Genomic DNA, 20219 nt, shown 5'->3' on the forward strand with positions numbered 1-20219 from the left:
ATATAGATCAGGTGGGGTTTATTCGAGGCCATAGCTCTTCTGATAACATTAGGCGTCTCGTCAATATCATGTGGTAAGTAGCGAATGATCAATCTCCGGTCACTGCCATCTCACTTGATGCCGAAAAGGCATTTGATATGGTAGAATGGGATTATCTTTTTATGGTTTTGGAAATATACAGGTTCGGGAGTACGTTTATTGGATGGATTAAGTTACTTTATAGACACCCAGTTGCGGCGGTACAAACAACTGGATTAATTTCAGATTATTTTACTCTGGATAGGGGCACCCGGCAGGGCTTCCCTCTTTCCCCATTATTGTTCTGTCTTGCCCTGGAACTATTAGCAGCCGCGATAAGAAAGGAGGACGATTTTCCAGGGGTGGTGGTGGGAGGTGTGGCGCATAAGCTTCTGCTTTACGCAGATGATATTTTATTATTTGTCTCTGACCACAGTAGATCTATGCCTTGCCTCCACAGAATTATTAACTCCTTTTCTAAGTTTTCAGGATATAGAGTCAACTGGTCTAAATCCGAAGCTTTGGCACTGACAGCATACTGTCCAGTAACGGCTTTCCTGCCAGGTGATTTCCAGTGGCCTAAACAGGGCATTAAGTATTTGGGTATTTTATTTCCAGCAAATTTGTGTGATTTAGTTAGAGTTAATTTTGACCCCTTAATAAAACGGTTTTCGAGTGATGTGGGCAGGTTGGCTTCATTACATTTATCTATGATTGGGAAGGTTAATGTTATTAAAATGAATTGTATTCCAAAATTCAATTACTTACTGCAGTCTCTCCCTGTAGATGTCCCCCTCTCTTATTTCAAGCAATTTGATAGCATAGCAAAGTCCTTCATTTGGAATGGTTAGTGTGCCAGGTTAAATTTCAATAAGTTACACAGGCCGATTGACAAAGATGGGTTAGGCCTACCCAAGATTTTGTTTTATTATTATACATTCGGTCTAAGACATTTGGCTCATTGGTCGCTTCCACCTGAGAGAGCCCCTCCCTGGTTTTGTATTGAAAAGAAAGTTCTTGCCCCTATCTCGCCACTGCAAAGCCTTTCGATTAAACTAGCCGGAGAGGTAAAGTCGCACCCTGTTATTTTGCATTTGCACTCGATATGGACAAAAGTGTCCAGAGTGTTTAATTCTGATATTTATTTAAATGTAGTCTCGAGCATATGGCTGAACCCTAAACTATGTATTGATAAGTCCCCTTTCTGTTGGTCGGATTGGATTGTGAGGGGGGTTAATACACTTGGTGACCTATATGAGAGTGGAGTATTGAGACCTTTTGAAAATTTGGTTCAACATTTTGGCATTCACAGATCTCAGTTTTATAAGTATTTACAGCTGCGCCACCTACTCTGCACTGTTTTTGGGAGTGGCACTCACCCCCCCATTGCAGCAGATACTCTGGGAGTGGTGATTGCTGCTTTTGGGAAGGGTCATGAGGCATCAGTGTATTACTCCCTGCTAATTCAGAGTCTGGGGGACGGAACTTTGAATTCTCTCAAAAAATTATGGGAGAAAGATCTAAACTTGACATTGGAGGATGGGGTGTGGGCTAGGATCCTAAAAAATGTCAAGTCTGCATCTACAGATGCAAGGGTTCGCCTTATGCAATTTAAGATTTTACATCGATTTTATTGGACCCCCTGCATTATTGGATGTCAGCCTACACATGTGCATTCTTATGGTGTTTGGCGATTGATGTGGAGTAGTTGGTTGCTATGACAACCAGCAGAATATTGCCCAGAGCATCACACCCCCTTCATTGGCTTGTTGTACAGTGCATCCTGGTGCCATTACTTCATGGTGCCATTACTTCATGTGATGTAAAAAAAACGGTACTCATCGGACCAGATGGCCTTCTTCCACTGCTCCAAGGTCCAGTTCCAATGCTCGTGTGCCCATTTTAGGTGCTTTCGATGGTTGACAGGGGTCATCACGGGCACTCTTGACTAGTCTGCGGCTAAGCAGCCCTATACACAGTAGGGTGTGATGCACTGTGTATTGTGACACATTCCTCCCTTAACCATCATTAAAATTTTCTTTGACTTTTGCCACAGTAGATATTCTGTCGGTTCGGTCCAGACGGGATATCCTTTGTTGCCCTCATGCATCAATGAGCATTGGGGCACCCAACACCCTGTTGCCAGTTTGTGGTTTGTCCCTCCTCAGGCCACTGTCAGTAGGTACTCACAACTGCTGACTGGGAGCACCACACAAGCCTTGCCGCTTCAGAGATGCTCTGCCCAGTTGTCTGGGCAACGGAGCTAGAGTTCTCCACGTGGCACCTGCAAACACAAGAGAAAACACAGAAACAAGCACACACAAGAAACAAACAGGCAGAGGAGACTGTCATTATCCTACCACAGCATGAATAAACAAAGACAAAAGTGTCAGGACCATGACAGTTGACTATGAGAACTGATTGTTCGCTTACCATCTAGTCTACACAGACCTTGACATGTGGCCTTGTTAGGAGATGATCAGCGTTATTTGCTTCACCTGTGAGTGGTCATAATGTTCAGGCTCATCAGTGTATAGTGATTGTTATTAAAACAAACAGATTTCCACTTTTTTTCTTTTTGTTAAATAAAGGTCTCATTAGGGGCCTGGGTAGCTCAGTGGTAAAGACGCTGGCTACCACCCATGGAGTTCGCTAGCTTGAATCCCAGGGCGCGCTGAGTGACTTCAGCCATGTCTCCTAAGCAACCAAATTGGCCTGGTTGCTAGGGAGGGTAGAGTCACATGGGGTAACCTCCTCGTGATCGCTATAATGTGGTTCGCTCTCAGTGGGGCATGTGGTGAATTGTGCGTGGATGCCTCGGTGGATGGCATGAAGCCTCCACACGCGCTATATCTCCGCGGTAATGCGCTCAACAAGCCATGTGATAAGATGCGCAGGTTGACGGTCTAAGACGCGGAGGCAGCTGAGATTTGTCCTCTGCCACCCCGGATTGAGGTGAGTCACTACGCCATCATGAGGACTTAGAGCACATTGGGAATTGGGCATTCCAAATTGGGAGAAAAAGGGGAAAAAATCAACAAAAATAAAGGTCTCATTAAACATATTTGGTTCTTTTTAAATGACTTTTATTTATAGATTTTACTGTTTTGTAAAGCATATTCAAGAATGCTTAAAGGAAAGAGGAAAGGTCAAAATCCTCATTAAGGTCTAAAGGAGAAATGGACTTCTCATTGTAGTCATTTTTCTCTGCATTCCCTCCTCTTCAGGAACTTTGGACCTTCTCTATTCCAATGTTATAATAGTATTTAACTGTTTTATGTTGTGATTATGCTCATGCAAATGGCTATGTAATATCTTGTCTTCTTATTGCCAATTTGTGTTCACTAAGACGTTTACTTTTACTTTATTGTACAATGAATGCAGCAACACTTGAGGATATTATCTAAATTTGAACCAACTGTACAGTGTGTTAGACTGCTAGTACTCTGTACTAACGTTAAAATACACACAATTTATTCATTGTGTAACTACATATTGTTCAGCAAATTTCTCACAAAATCAACATTTTCTGCTATTGAGGTCGAGCTACGGGTAGGTGTAGGGTTAGGGGTAGGGGTAGGTTTGTGGGTTAGGGTTAAGGTTGGGGTAGGGTTAGGTCTAGGGTTTGGGGTAAGGGTTAGGTTTAGGGGTAAGGTTAACAGTGTAACTACAGATATAATTAAATGCAGGTACTTTAAATGTAAGTACAATGCAACAACATAATGAGTACATTGTATTAAATGCTTAAGTACTTATTAGTTAAAGACACCTATTATAAAGTATGTCCGACAAACTAAAATAAAAGTGTGAAAAATGATTTAACAAGACTTTACTTTCTAGAAATCCACAGTGCTAAAAGTGCCCAATGTTGACAAAACACCCATAATAATACAAATATTTATTTGTATTATTATGACTTGCTTCTCAAGTAAATTTATCTTGTTTTAAGGATGTTTGGATATTTATTACTGGAAAACAACAACAAAAATACTGATTAAGAAATGTTTTACAGTGTGTTGGATTGCGTTTGACAGCAGGCAATGAGTCAATGTGAAACTTTATAATGAGGTATGCAAGCCACGTAATGTAAGGGAGTGAGCTGCTGGAGCATGTGTTTGTGTGCATGTGAAAGATTTGTAATATGACTAAGGGCGGCTTGATAGGGTGGGAGTTTCATTCTGGGGTGCTGAAAGGGTCCTGTACATCTTGAGAAACTAAAGCAGCTACTGAGACACATTTTCAATTTCTCTCTCCCTCTCTGTGTCTAACTTTCTCTCACTGTCTTCAGGGAGATACTTGCATTAAATGCATTAAAAGGTCATTGACAAGGCAAAACTTCAGGGTAAGTAACAGGACAAGACCACTGAGGAGAATCGGACAATTGGAGGACTTTTATCTAAACACTGGCTGCATATTAATCCAGAGGAGGGGAGCTGTCACACAGTCAGCATGCACCGGAATGTGGCCCTTCAGTGTGTCAGGCTTTGGGTGATTCTCAGTTTAGCAGGCGGTCACCTGACTGAGGATCAGAAATCAACCATCGTCAACATGCACAACGAATTACGATCGAAGGTTCAGCCCAGAGCTGCCTTCATGCAGAGAGTGGTAAGAGATCCATGTGACTAAGTATTTTATATACAATTGAAGCAAAGAATAGTTAAAGGAAAAGTTCACCCAAAAATTATGTAATCGTTTACTCATCGTCCCAAATCTGTATGATATTTTTCCTTTTGTAGAAAAAAGAAAATAGAAGCTGGTCAACAGTATGAAATTGGCTAAGTCGATAAAAAAAACCAGGAAGTCAGGCCGTATCTCAGCAACACTTTGTCCTATTGAAATGAAATTTGTTGTGCATCATTGCAACTATGAGCTGAGCGCTCATGCCAAGTTTGGTGACAGCGCCACACACTAGTCAAGAAATCCCCCTTTTTACTCATAACTTTTGAATAAATTGTCCAAAAATTTAGATTCTTTGGATCATAAGGATTACAATAATAATTACAAACATTTATTTTTATTACTATAATGTATTTTAAATTTAAAAAAATGTTTTGACCAGACATACTGTCCATCCACCATTGTGATTTTTACTGTAAGTTACTGTATCTGTTAAATGCTTTGACGTATCAAATTAAAACTTGGTACGCAGTATTACAGTTTTTTATGATCGCTATGACAATTTTTTCAATACTTTTAACAATTTTCCTAAACTCTTAATGCACTAACACACCTACAACACACAATTGGCAAAACGGTTAATTTCATGCTCAAAATCACACATTGTAAAAACTCCTCAATGGGGTTGAGGAAAGGGGAGTAAGGGGCAAGGAAAAGGGACATCATCCTCGGATGGGCGTCAAACCAGGCTGTGACTGCACGGGTTTGGTGGAATGCCACATTGTCCCATGTGATCACATATATTGGCAAGTGGTCTCCCACCTGTCCCCTTTCTACCTCTGGCACCAGTCTTTCATGCAGGTCTTCTAAAAACAGGAGAAGGCAGTCGGTGTTGTAGGGGCCAATCTCAAATTTATGCAGGAGTGCACCGTTGTTGGAGATTGTGGCACACATGGTGATGTTGGCTCCTTTCTGGCCCGGCACGGTAACTGTGGCCCTTTTGCCAATTATGTTTCTTCTGCACCAATGCCTCGTCAACGTAGATCATTTCATGTGGGACTTGATTGGCCTCCAAATCCATGACTCTCTGAAAGTAATCAGACACAGTGTGTGTAAATGCTTTGCTGTGTACCTACTGTATGTCCTACTGTACTCCAGGTTTATAGAGTAGTTTACTGCAAAACACACTATGTATAGTACAGTAATGACTGTATTGCATAACTTTACCTGGACATATTGGCAACGGAGTTCTTTGATGCGCTCCCCGTTCCTTTCAAAAGGAACTTTGTATAGTTGTTTCATTCGGACTCTGTGTTTAGCTAGAGTCCGAGAAATGGATGTTATGCTGATTGCTGCAATGTTCCCAAAGACAAGGTTGTCCTCTACAACTCTGGACTGAATATCCTTCAGTTTTATTTCATTGTCAGCAATCACCATGTTGACAATAGCAAGTTCCTGTTCTTCATTTAGGAGCTTTCCTCTGCCCCCTGAGGGAGGTAGACGTTGAATCCTTAGAGAGACAAAATACAGTTACATATTAGAGACCAGAGGCATACAGTCACTGTAATACATGGTAAAATTATTTATACTTTGCAGTAGAAGAAGCCCTTATACAATATCCTACCTCGAAAAATCTGGACAATGGATGCCACTGTGTCCCGGCTGAGATTTGGCTGTACTCGTTCAATAGCCTCTCTGTATGATAGCCCGTGGTTTATGACATAGTCTATGATAGTAGCTCTTCATCAGTTACCCTAGCACTGGCCCTTCTTTGAGTGCCACCACGCATTCTATCTCCTCTCCCTCTAACTTGTCCTCATCCAGGCATTCCTCTCCCTTGCCCTTGTCCCACTCCTCTCCCTTGTCCTGGTACTTGTCTTCCTCTCCCTTGTCCTGGTACTTGTCTTCCTCTCCCTCGTGCAGGCATTTGTCTTACTTCTTTGTGTTGCTCTATGTTGTTCCTTTTCCACACAAGATCAGCCCAAAGAGGTCCTCTTTTACTGTATACCATATGGTCATGCGATTGAAAGAAACTCAGTTGTGATTTATTTGCATAACTTCAATCAGCTGTTTCTCAGTAGCAATGGAATAAAATACAGGGGATATATTTGTGTTTCAATTCACAATATGAACAGCTGTTCACTTTGACTTTAGCCTATAAGTTAGGTTTAGAACATGATGTTATCTGTTCTGACATACAGTGTGAAAGCATTTGTAAATTTGGCAGTAAAAATCCATTGTTTTGGTCTTAGTTGAGCATGTGTGTAAAATAAGTTCAAGCATTTTAAATTTATGTTAACTGTATGCATTTTGTGTCAAAGCAATAAGAAATGTGTTAATTGTATAGCCCACACAGACGGATGCTGTGCTAACTGTGTTAAGAGTTTAGGGAAATTGTTAAAAGTATTGAAAGAATTGTCATAGCGATCGTAATGAACTGTAATATCCTGTTCTGATGATACCTGAGCATTTTCAAGACGGCGCCACCAAGTGATCAGCTAATGCACAGGTTTTTTGCTACATTTCCAACAAATGTTGTCCAATTCTCAACAAATTTGGCTCACATGATCTTTACACCATACTGGACAATAGTTATTGCTTTTTTGTATTTGAAACCCTTTGGCTGTAGGAGCAACATCATTTTCTAAGCTATAGTGACTGGTTAGTATGTTTTTTACACTCACAAGTTTCATGCATTTCCATTTAATAACACAATTTCATTACATTGAATTGTGTACATTTACATTTATCCAAAGTGACTTACAGTGCCCTGATTACAGGGACAATCCTCCTGGAGCAACCTGGACATATTTGTCCTGAAGTGCTCTGGACAACACATACCTGTTTGGGTTTCTACCAGAACTCGTATTGCACATGTTCATCTTTTTGGGTGTGTGTGTGGAAATATTAATAAATATTTCCAACATGATTGTTGTGTTGTGTCTTCATTTAGTTGTGCTGCGTCTTAATTTATTGTGCCATGGTTTATTTCCATTGTGTTTCAACTTTTGTTTGCTTTGCCAATTCGGTTGTGTCGTGCATCGAAATCAAATTGTTCTTCTGTCACCAAAGTACCAACAACACAAGGAGGCCATTATTACAGCTGCTGTTGTCTCTGTTTGATTAAGGTGTGGGACGAGGAACTGCGTTTGGTGGCGGAAGCATACGCATCTAAATGTATCTGGAATCACAACCCTCAACTTATATTGCTTTCTATAGGAGAAAATCTCTTTGCCACCACTGGATCATTTAATGCAACCAAAGCAATTCTTGACTGGTATGACAATTGTCTTTATTAAAATATAAATGAGGATAGATCATAGATGATTTGTGATATCCAGTAGCATTGTACTGTAAGAAATTGAGACGCTGTATTCCAGTGAGCTCATTTCTTTGCTTACAGGTTTGGAGAGCATGTGGATTATGACTATGAAAGCAATACCTGTCCTGAAAACAAAATGTGTGGCCATTACACTCAGGTAAGCAATTGTATGCACTTTTTGTCACAGCTTCACTGAAACTATTTCCGTAAAGTGTGTGTGTATGATTGTTTGTTATTATTTTTCAAAATGTCATGACTTTTACAGGGATCAACTTTTAGGGAATTTCTATGGGCTAGATCCCCTTACAAAAACGAAGAGTTCTGGCAAACTTGCCGCATATTCACCACTCATTATTTTCACATGTAAATTAGCTTTGCGGCAAACTCTTCATTGTTGCCAGTGGTTTGCTGCAGGTTCACCACTACCGGTGAAGAGCTGCAAACTTCTGGCAAACATTTGCGGCAAATTGCGCGCTCATTTGCATGTAAAAATAATGAGTGCAAAAATTGCAGCAATGTTTTTCTATATAAAGTGTTATTTGTAAATCTGTAATAAAGCGATAAATAATAAGGATACTTTTGTCCATATGTAGGCCTACCGTCTGATACTGAACCTAATAGAAAATGCTTGAGTGTTGTTGCTACACACTGAAAGAAATTTGGAGTGGGGCTTACTTAAAAAAACCTAGGAAACAATTTCCACACAGAAATTGCTAGTAAATTTAACAGACCATATTTTCAAGTAAAGGCTACATGTAATTCTTTGTGGCTTTAATTAGAAATTCTCAAGTCAGTTTACTTTGCAAATACTCTTGTTTCAAGTCAGTTTTACTAACTCACACACTCACTCACTCACTCACCTTTTTTGTGTGGATATTTTACTCAAGCTACATCACACTGATTTAAGCAAAGCTTTTAAAAGAGTAATAGTATTTCAATGCTTTTTAATGTAAATGTATTGTAAACTCAGCAAAAAAAGAAACGTCCCTTTTTCAGGACACTGTATTTTAAAGATAACTTTGTAAAAATCCAAATAACTTTACAGATCTTTATTGTAAAGGGCTTAAACAATGTTTTCCATGCTTGTTCAATGAACCATAAACAATTAATGAACATGCACCTGTGGAACGGTCGTTAAGACACTAACAGTTTACAGATGGTAGGCAATTAAGGTCACTAAAGAGACCTTTCTACTGACTCTGAAAAACACCAAACACCAGGGTCCCTGCTCATCTGTGTGAACGTGCCTTAGGCATGCTGCATGGAGGCATGAGGACTGCAGATGTGGCCAGGTTAATAAATTGCAATGTCCGTACTGTGAGACGCCTAAGACAGCGCTACAGGGAGACAGGAAGGACAGCTGACTGTACTCGCCGTGGCAGACCATGTGTAACAACACCTGCACAGGATCAGTACATCCGAATATCACACCTGTGGGACAGGTACAGGATGGCAACAACAACTGCCCGAGTTACACCAGGAACGCACAATCCCTCCATCAGTGCTCAGACTGTCCGCAATAGGCTGAGAGAGGCTGGACTGAGGGCTTGTAGACCTGTTGTAAGGCAGGTGCTTACCTGACATCACCGGCAACAACGTCGCCTATGAGCACAAACTCACCTTCGCTGGACCAGACAGGACTGGCAAAAAGTGCTCTTAACTGACGAGTCGTGGTTTTATCTTACCAGGGGTTATGGTCGGACTTGCGTTTATCATCGAAGGAATGAGCGTTACATCGAGGCCTGTACTCTGAATCGGGATCGATTCAGGAGATGGAGGATCCGTCATGGTCTGGGGCGGTGTGTCACAGCATCATCGGACTGAGCTTGCTGTCATTGCAGGCAATCTCAACACTGTGTGTTACAGGGAAGACATCCTCCTCTCTCATGTGGTACCCTTCCTGCAGACTCATCCTGACATGACATGACAATGCCACCAGCCATACTGCTCGTTCTGTGCATGATTTCCTGCAAGACAGGAATGTCAGTGTTCTGCCATGGCCAGTGAAGAGCCCGGATCTCAATCTCATTGAGCACGTCTGGGATCTGTTGGATCGGAGGGTGAGGGCTAGGGCCATTCCCCCAAGAAATGTCTGGGAACTTGCAAGTGCCTTGGTGGAAGAGTGGGGTAACATCTCACAGCAAGAACTGGCAAATCTGGTGCAGTCCATGAGGAGGAGATGCACTGCAGTACTTAATGCAGCTGGTGGCCACACCAGATACTGACTGTTACTTTTGATTTTGACCCCCTCTTTGTTCAGGGACACATTATTCCATTTCTGTTAGTCACATGTCTGTGAAACTTGTTCAGTTTATGTCTTAGTTGTTACATTTTTTTATGTTTGCTGAAAATATAAGCAGTTGAAAGTGAGAGTGCTGAGTTTACTTAGTCACGTACAACATGACACATGGAAGCTTGAAGAATTAAATGTATTATATAAGATTTCACTTTACTAGAGATAAAAACAAGATTCATATCTGTACACGCAGACCTGGACACTTGGCGCACAAAACACGATGAAGGTAAAAATCAAAAGATTTTTATCATGAATGGTTAATTTTAAGTTGAAAATTAACATCAGACTTTACTAAACAAAAAGTTACCAAACGAAACAACAAAATCAACAATAAAAAAATTGTAAATCAACTTGCAAACAGTGAAACCATGTAAGATCATTCATTATTCAAGCTTTGTGCATCGAAAAGTTAAGTAAATTGTATTTACCTGTTGAATTTACTCAAATTAGCAAATAAATTTGACAAGGTTTTATACTGTAGGTAGGGCCGACCCGTGGCCTAGGCGTCATAGGCGGTTGCCTAGGGCACAAAATGACAGAGAGGCGCCTCAGGAGAGTTTTATTTATTTTTTTGTCGGAAGTGCGCCCTCTCGTGACGACTGTGTGCCCCTCTACCCATATAATGTGCACTAGTGCTACGTGATTATATTATAATCGGATCCTTATCATATGTGGACAAAATAAGTGAAAAAAGAAGGCAGGAAGTGGCACAAAGAAGAGGAGCAGGAAAAAAGGTAAGAATCACAAGTTAACGACTGATTTATGCAATCTGGCAACCATGTATGCGAGTGTGCGCCCTTTCTCTCTCCTCTTCGAAAAAAATTAAATAAAATACTTAGCGCTCAATAGTGCAATATTCTGCTCCAAGAAAAGTGTGATGCAGCCACTCCATATCCATTCGTGATGCTGCGTGTGCTGTTTAATGCCAAGTCTGCGAGCAAACCTTTTCAGTGATGAACTTTAGTAAAATCCCAATAGATCTTCACATCAGTGTCCTAATCTGAGGTGCAGCATTTTGCTGTCATTTTCAGCGACAGACCATGTGAAAAAAAAAAATAAAAAATGAAGCAATAAAAGTTCTTTACATTGTTTTAGTAGCATTAAAACATGATTAAATCTATGAAACATGTGTAATTACGATCTCCACTTTATACAGAGCACCCCCACTATTTTCAGAAGCACCTTCAGTGATTTTGATCTGGAACCGGACCTGTAGCTGGCTAACATCTACAGATATATTCAGTTATATATATCCTTTATTTTATAGGTGTATTTTGGGAACATATTTCATATTGCTTTCTCTTTTTTACACTTTGTTTTATTAACTACTTGCGCAACCGTAGGCACAGTTGTTTATGTGTGTGTGTGTGTGTGTGTGTGTGTGTGCTTGCATTTCTTTATTTGGGTTTGAGTAAAGCTCGTATCTGGTCTCTACTGGTCTCTTTCCTCAAAATAAGTGTTTTCGTGGGCGCCTAGGGTGCCAACAGAGCCTGGGCCGGCCCTGACTGTAGGACTGATACATGATGACGCATTTTAAAGATGACAAACAATCATAAATAATATTTTTTATTATTATTATTTATTTTTATTATTATTACATTTTTTATAGTTTTACATATTATGGAAAACACTTGAGTGCTCTACTGTTGCTCTACTAACGTGAATTCGGCTCGCAAGCAACTTTTTATCAGCTGGTAAAAATATGCGCAATGACTAACTTTAACCAACATTTTGTGATAACAGAAACGTTTTATTAACATAGCTGACGCGGTCCTTTTGTAATATGTAAATAATATAGGTTGGTCTAAATAAAGGTTAATGTGCAGTCAGTCGGTTGTTATCGCTAAATATACACTGCCTGGCCAAAAAAAAATTGCACCCTCTAATATTTCATTGGACCGCCTTTAGCTTCGATTATGGCGTGCATTCATCATGGCATTGTTTCGACAACCTTATTCAGCGTCACAACATTTATTTGCATTAATTTTTGGCCGAAATCTTGTATTGATGATGGGAGAGTCGAACCACTCCGTAAAGTATGTCCCAAAGACTTTCAATGGGGTTAAGGTCAGGACTCTGTGGTGATTTTTTTATGATGTGACTTCACCAAGCGTTTTAGTGATCTCCAATCACGATCATTCAAGATTTTTTTCCGACCACATTTCTTACGTGAAGCTGACGGTTCACCACTATCCTTCCAGGTTTTAATAATGTGTTGGACAGTTCTTAACCCAATTCCAGTGATTTCAGCAATCTCCTTAGTTGTTTTCTTTGCTTGATGCAGGCCAATAATTGACCCCTTCTGAAACACAGTAACATCTTTTCCACGACCACGGGATACGTCTTCCGACATGGTTGTTTAAGAAATGAGAAGCGACACATGGCATCAGTTAGGGTTAAAAGAATTGTTGCCAGATGAAACATATTAATCACTGCAATAATGATCCAATCATAGGCTCGTAAATATCTGCTTATTTAAAAACAAACACCGACTTTTTTTTTGGCCAGGCAGTGTATATACTGTATACTGTTTATATAACAATCATTTAACAATACTATTTGCCAAATAAATAAATAAATGCACATGAAACATTGATTAAAGTTGAAATAATTTTATTAGCTTACTTGTAGATATTGCACAGTGATCTGAGAAGCAGAAAATATGGCTTGCAATACCCGGATGAGCGGTCTGATACGTGGATGTGCGGTTGTTACTGAGAAATATCACACCATTAGATGGCACCATTTATCAACCAGAATCGAGGATTCCAGAGAGACGTGTAATTATAATAATGTATAATAATAGTAATAAATAATGTCGATGTACTGTCCAGTGCTGAACCTAATGGAAAACACTCTAGCGGTTTACTGTTGCTAAGGTATATCTACTGTAAGGTGAAAATACGCACTGTGAATAACTTTTAATCAATTTTGTGGGAACTGAAACATTGTTCGAACACACAGTCGACACGGTCCATGTTATTTGTGTGGTCTTTTTTTGTACAATAGGACTGCCTCTGGCTTTTGCGGATGGTGATGATAATTTTCTCTGTTGTTGTTATAGATGGTGTGGGCAAACAGCAATAAAGTTGGCTGCGCTACTTATTTATGTGACACTGTTGAGGGTCTGGTTACTAAAAGTACCACTGTGCTTGTCTGCAATTACTTCCCCCAGTAAGTGTGTTTCAATACTCAATAGATTCAGTATTCAGAATTCAATAATATAATAATATTTCTCTCTCTCTCTCTCTCTCTCTCTCTCTCTCTCTCTCTCTCTCTACAGAGGAAATATTGAGGGACAAAGACCATATGAGTCTGGAGAACCATGCTCAAAGTGTCCAGATAACTTACCAGTGTGTGAGGAGAATATCTGTGGTAATGTATCCTGACATGATTCTATGAATATTATATCTATATGTTAATCCATTTATTTACACAAAATCTTCCGATCTTCAAACTCTCTCTGCCTTGCAGTGGTTGAAAACATGTTTTCATCTGTGGAGCCGTTGTCTGAGGACCCAGAACATTCGACTGTCTCACCTGAGGGTCCCCTCGCTACAGAGGAGCCCACCACTCTTCCTGAAGAACTCACAGAGGTGTACAGGAGAATGGATGACACAGGTTTGGAAAGATCTAGATCAGAGATACATAGCGCCTCTGCACCTCTGCTGCTGGTCGTCTGGCTGCTGGCAGCTCTTATTTTGTGAGGGATTGGAATAAATGAAATCCCTCTGCACCTGATATTCAAAACACAGTGTTGTGACACACACTTAAACATGATACAAATGTCTTCAGTGTGTAATCACATTTTAAAGCAGAAGTACACTTATGAGCCAAAACATTATGACCACTCACAGGTGAAGCGAATGTCTAATCTACCCACACCTAAAGGTCTGGGTTGATTAGATGGTAAGCGAACAATCAGTTCTCGTTGTCAACGTGTTGAATGCAGGAGAACTGGGCAGGAGTAAGACCTGAGCAATAAGGGCCAAATTGTTATGGCCAGACGACTGGGTCCGAGCATCTCTGAAACGGCAAGGCTTGTGGGTTGCTCCCGGTCAGCAGTGGTGAGTACTTACAGACAGTTGTCTGAGGAGGGACAAACCACAAACGGGCAACCAACAAGTCCAATACACGACAGCTCCACCTCGCAATTTACAGGACTTGAAGTATCTGTTGCTAATGTCTTGGTGCCAGATACCTCAGGACACCTTCAGGTGTCTTGTAGAGTCCATGCCTCAGCAGGTCTGTGCTTTTTTGGCAGCACGCGCAGGACCAACAATATATTAGGCGGGTGGTCATAATGTTTTGGCTCATCAGTGTGTGTGTATCTATCTATCTATCTATCTATCTATCTATCTATCTATATATATATATATATATATACAGTTGCAATCGAAATTATTCACCCCCCCCAAGACAGTAAGGATTTACAAAGGTAAGCTTTTCTGATGACCCAGAATTTTTAAACTTTACATCTATATCAGTTGAGTGACACATTCAAAGTCATAGTGTGAATATATAACCTAATATTTGTAAATAGCAGGATTTTTAAAAATACAGCCATGTCATAATTATTCAACCCCTATTGCATGTAGCTGTTTCTTAAATATGTAAGGCTACACAAGTAATTGTTTTAAAAAAAAATTAAGTCATCAATCTGCAATGGCACTTATTTAAGTTTAAAAATTTAAGTTTAGCGTTGTAAGCAAAAATGTATTTCTATGCAAAAAATGCAATTAAAAATAAGCTGTCTCAAAAGCTAATAGAGGAGATTATTTCATTACACAAGAAAGGTCATGGCTAAAAGTACATTTCCAAGGCACTTCAATTTCCAATAGACAAAGTTGGCAGCACCATTCATAAATTTTTTAAATACGGTACAACAACAACCTTCTTGGGGTGTGGAAGAAAGCAAAACTTCACAAAGTGAAATGTTAACTTGAATATTCAAGAAGTAATAGGAAAGAAGTAGGAAAGACCTGTGGAGTCCTGGAAGAAGATTTTATAGATGTATGACACTAAACTGAAAATGAGTTTTAGACCCATGGGTCAGCAGTACGTCTGGAGTAAGATGACAAGATGATGACAAGAACGACACCATCCCCACAGTCAAGCATGGAGGTGGGTCAGTCCTGTTATGGGGGTGTTTTGCGGCTCCAGGAAACGGCTGGTAAAGACGCTGGCTACCACCCCTGGAGTTCGCTAGTTTGAATACAGGACGTGCTGAGTGACTCCAGCCAGGTCTCCTTAGCAACCAAATTGGCCCGGTTGCTAGGGAGGGTAGAGTCACATGGGGTAACCTCTTCGTGGTCGCTATAATGTGGTTAGTTCTCGGTGGGGCGTGTGGTGAGTTGAGCGTGGATGCCGCGGTGGATGGCGTGAAGCCTCCACACGCGCTATATCTCCGCGGTAAAGCGCTCAACAAGCCACTTGATAAGATGCTCGGGTTGACGGTCTCAGACGCGGAGGCAACTGGGATTCGTGCTCCGCATCTAAGGATACATCCAAGTTGTCCAAAATCTGGTTCAGGGATAAGTCGTGGAATGTTCTTAAATGGCCCTTTCAGTCCATCATTAAAATCCCATTGCAAACCTTTGTTGGGATTTCAAAGAAGCAGTGGCAGCACAGAAACCAAAGAATGTCAATGAGCTGGAAGCTTTTGCTCATGAGAAATGTGTAAAAATTCTAATAGAGACGTGTCCGAAGCCTGAGAACACTTACATGAAACATTTATTTGCTGTTATTAAGGATAAAGGATGCTCCACAAATGATTGACTTTGGGGGTTGAATATTTTTGACATGACATTTGTGGAGATAATTAGTTATTTTTTATTTTTAAATTTGGGTAAACTGAACTCTTTGTTCTCAGAATCACTCAAATGTGTATTAAAAACATACTTTGACTGTTTACTGAGGTTTTAGTTGATGTGTTTTAATTCACATCACCAGAATGTATTGCTGGTCAGGGGGGTTGAATAGTTTTGATTGCAACTGTATATAATCCCTCTGCACCTGACATTTAGAACACAATGTTGTGACACACACTTAAACACGAAACAATCATACAAAGCTTCTTCAATGTTTATTCCCAGTTTAAAGACAAAGTATGTATTTTCTGGAGCACTATCGTCACCAAATGGAAAAAAAGAGACTGTTTTCAAAAAGGTTTCCCGAACACTTCCCCCATATACAGTTGGACAAAGTTAGTTTTGCCCCAAACTCACGCCATTCAGCCATATTGTTATGTCGAGCTGGTTGAGAGGCTCAAACAAATGTTTAAAGAATTACATGTTTTGATAGCATCACAGAGCCACAGTATTTGTGGAAGTCAACCTACAAATGGTTTTAAATACTGTATAGTTGACTTTCCACATTAAGCTAGAATAGAAGTATTTTAACATTGAAAAATGACACGCATCACCTTTAATAAGACTGCACTAAGTTTTTAGTTTGAGATGACAAAATGCCAATAAGAAAAATTATTGTATTATATTGATTGTTTTGTAACTGCATTTGCATAAGTAGCAGAACAACACGTTTGACTTCTACAAGGGTTTTAAAAAGGCTTAAAAGACAAATTAGAAAACAGAGGTTTAGGTCCGATGACAATGGATATTTTTCATTATTTTCATGGCTTGAATTGATACTGTTTGTGTAGCATTTGATGCATTTGATGAAGATTTATCATATTATAGTTTATAACTGAATTACTATTACATTTGTACGAAGCAAGATAAATTGTATCTCTTTCAACGGTCTGGTATACAGTATGATAAGTACTTTATGTTTATTTATCTATGTTTACTTTGTAAATGCCATTTATATTGTGTTCATGTTGTGAAGGGAAAAGCAGGAATGGAAAAGTGTAATCGAACTGGAATATTTCCCCTCATATTCTGAGTCCTGGTTTATTTGAGGATTTATTCATTACAGTAACTGACCTGATAGTTTATATTTCATTTTAATTTCATGTACTTGTCCCTATATTGGTCACTGGCCTAAATATATGATTAAATGTCCACTGTTATCTTTATTTTGTCTGTCAGAACATCTATGCAATAACATTTTTATCATGTTTACACTTATGATAGATCACTGATTGTTAATAACAGTTATTGATCATTTCTATCATTTTATTTTCTATAAAAGCATCTTCTAAATGAATAAATGTCCATCAATAATCATTCACAAAGAATTTAAGGTGCTTCTGACAACGATTTTGGATTGTGAATTCATCATGTAATCACCACTAGATGGCAGTATGACTCAATTCAACTGTTTACTCATTTTTGAAAAATATTTTTTTCGTGGCTCGTTGTGCCTATTGCAGCAGTTTCCTGATAAAATGAACACTACTAAAACAATGACTTTTGTTCCCTTTCACATAAATGCCATTTTAATCCTAAATTCTATAGTCACTGGAAGCCTCACTGGAAAAACAGACTGATACAGTTGCAAGAAAAAGTATGTTTAAACAAATAGTTTTTGGAATTAGCTGGTTTTCTGCATAAATTGGTCATAAAATGTGATCTCATTTACATCAAAGTCACAAGTATATACAAACACAATGCGCTTAAGCTAACAACACACAAACAATTATAATCTTTCATGTCTTTAGTGAACACATCCCATTAAACATTCACAGTGTTGTTGAAAAAGTATGTGAACCCCTAGGCTAATGACGTCAACAAAAGCTATTTAGAGTCAGAAGTTGGCAAACCTGGCATCCAATTAATGAAACGAGATTGGAGGTGTGAGTTAGAGCTACTTTGACTAACAAAAAGCACTCAAATATTTTGAGTTTGCTATTCACAAGAAGCATCTGCTGACGTGGACCATGCCTTGCAAAAAAGAGATCTCAGAAGACCTGCGATCAAGAATTGCTGTTTTGCATAAAGCTTAGATATTCATCTGTCCACAGTTAGACAAACTGTCTATAAATGGAGATGATTTAGTACTGTAGCTACTCTCCCTAGAAGTGGCCGTCCAGCCAAGATGACTCAAAGGGCACATGCAGAATGCTCATTGAGGTAAAAAAGAACCCTAGAGTGACAGCTTAAGACTTGAAGGAATCATTGGAACTGATTAACATCTCTGTTGATGAGTCTACTATATGGAAATGGCAGGACACCACTAAGGAAGCCACTGCTTTCCAACAAAAACATTGCTGGCGCACCTGAAGTTTGCCAAAAACCACCACTACATGGAAAAAATGTTGTGGACTGATAAAAATAAGGTTACATTTTTGGGAAGAACACGCAACATATGGCTTACAAAGGGCACCACATACCAACATGAAAGCATCATCCCAACGGTGAAGATCATGATTGGGGCTGCTTTGCTGCTTTGGGGCCTGGACCGATTGCCATTACTGAGGGAAAAATGAATTCCCAAGTTTATCAAGATATCCTACAGGATAATATCAGGGTTGCTGTGCTCCAGCAGAAGCTTAGTACAGGTTGGGTGATGCAGCAGGACAATGACCCTAAATATCGAAGTAAATCCACAACAGAATGGCTTCAAAAAAAAGAAAATCCACCTTTTGGAGTGTCCCAGTCAGAGCCCAGACCTTAACCCAATAAAGATGTTGTGGAGTGACCTCAAGAGAGCCATTCACACCAGACATCCTAAGAATATGGCTGAGCTGAAGCAGTTCTGTAAGGAAGAATGGTCCAAAATTCCTTCTGAACGATGCAGCCGAGTCCATGGCATTTATGATGCAATGTAAAATAAAAAACTAAACAAAAATAATGAAACAGAAATAAATGAACACATCCCTGTCTGCAGGTATGAAGCCAATGTACTAGTAACTAAACAAGGCAGTTTCGCATGGCACGCAATGTTTGTGCAGCCAAGACAGTGCTCGCTTCGCGTTTTCATTGCGGTTAAACTTCAAATCAAGAACTTCATTGAGTCAAGTCACCCACATCACACTTGAAAACGTTAACCCCGGGTCATTTTAAACCCTGGGTAAACGGAATCCTGGGTTATCCTGTTTCATACTTTACCCTGGGTTAACAATTAATCCTGGGTATTTGTGTTACGATGTTTCAAACTGTACATTCGTAAACGCCGGGTAAACGTTCTTATTTGCATTTTTGTGGTGCCGATAGTTTGGTCGATAACAAGGACTGGATGAATGCAGCTCACGATGGACACGCAACCTGTCAATGGAGCTGCTTTTCTGTGGTAATGTTGCAAGCAAATGGAGATCAGTGCGAGGCAAGCTTGAAATGTACCATAGTTGCAGGGCAAAGGGAACAGCTGAACTCAAACATGTTGAAATAATTCAGACCTTATCCTTCAAATCAAATAATCCTCTCTGTTACCAGCTCAGCTGTGATGAAGGCAAGGAATTTTGTTGGCGCACTTACAGTTATTGACAGTTTGTTTCGTGTAACCTGCCATTGGGCAGACCCTCTTCAAGGAGCATCCTGCAAACGGGATATGCATAAGGGTGAATCCACATTGGAGAGAGCCGAGCCTGGTACAGTGTTGAGGAAATGATTTTAGTAACATGAGTAAAGCACAGCTCCATGAAAAACAAGGATAGATCGAATCAGCTTACATCCACTGTTATCTCTGGCATTTCTCAACTATTGTAGATGTGCGTGCTATGACATGCCATACTGTATGACTAATGCCCACTCATACCTCAAAGACTTAAATTTTAGTGTTGTTTGTACCACACAAACCCACTTTCGTAATCAGCATTTTTGCCTTGCTTTCCTGTAAAATGTGTAATCCCTTTCTTCTGGATGCTTGAAATAAGCAAAGTAAGACTTGGTTTTAACAAGATATCTTAAATGAAGTTTATTAAAATTTAAGTTTTCTTGTTTTAGTCATAAACCTAACAAAAAATTTTATATATAGTGTTTCATCAACTTCGGGCACTTTCATGTCCCAGTGGTTGATTGTTATTAAAAACAGACAGATTTCAACTTTTTTCTTTTAAATTAATGT

The 20219-nt window shown here is 39.6% G+C and overlaps 1 protein-coding gene across 1 annotated transcript; it reads left to right on the forward strand.

Annotated features, from left to right (window-relative positions):
- The first annotated feature begins 4238 nt into the window (after positions 1-4238).
- LOC127419636 (peptidase inhibitor 16-like) lies at positions 4239-17440 on the forward strand. The gene is made up of 6 exons (XM_051661197.1): positions 4239-4623; positions 7764-7912; positions 8039-8114; positions 13318-13427; positions 13537-13628; positions 13728-17440. Exons 1-6 carry the CDS (start codon positions 4468-4470, stop codon positions 13958-13960), a joined length of 816 nt encoding a protein of 271 aa, XP_051517157.1. The 5' UTR covers positions 4239-4467; the 3' UTR covers positions 13961-17440.
- The last annotated feature ends 2779 nt before the right edge of the window (positions 17441-20219 follow it).

This window comes from Myxocyprinus asiaticus, chromosome 29 (assembly GCF_019703515.2).
Source record: "Myxocyprinus asiaticus isolate MX2 ecotype Aquarium Trade chromosome 29, UBuf_Myxa_2, whole genome shotgun sequence".
NCBI classification, from domain to species: Eukaryota; Metazoa; Chordata; class Actinopteri; order Cypriniformes; family Catostomidae; genus Myxocyprinus; species Myxocyprinus asiaticus.

What these genes read in the sequence shown, in the direction of transcription:
- LOC127419636 (XM_051661197.1), top strand. Translation starts at nt 4,468, where the DNA reads ATGCACCGGAATGTGGCCCTTCAGTGTGTCAGGCTTTGGGTGATTCTC. An exon ending in CTGCCTTCATGCAGAGAGTG is followed by an intron (nt 4,624 to 7,763) that starts GTAAGAGATCCA and finishes TGTTTGATTAAG; the next exon opens with GTGTGGGACGAGGAACTGCG. An exon ending in GTCTGCAATTACTTCCCCCA is followed by an intron (nt 13,428 to 13,536) that starts GTAAGTGTGTTT and finishes CTCTCTCTACAG; the next exon opens with AGGAAATATTGAGGGACAAA.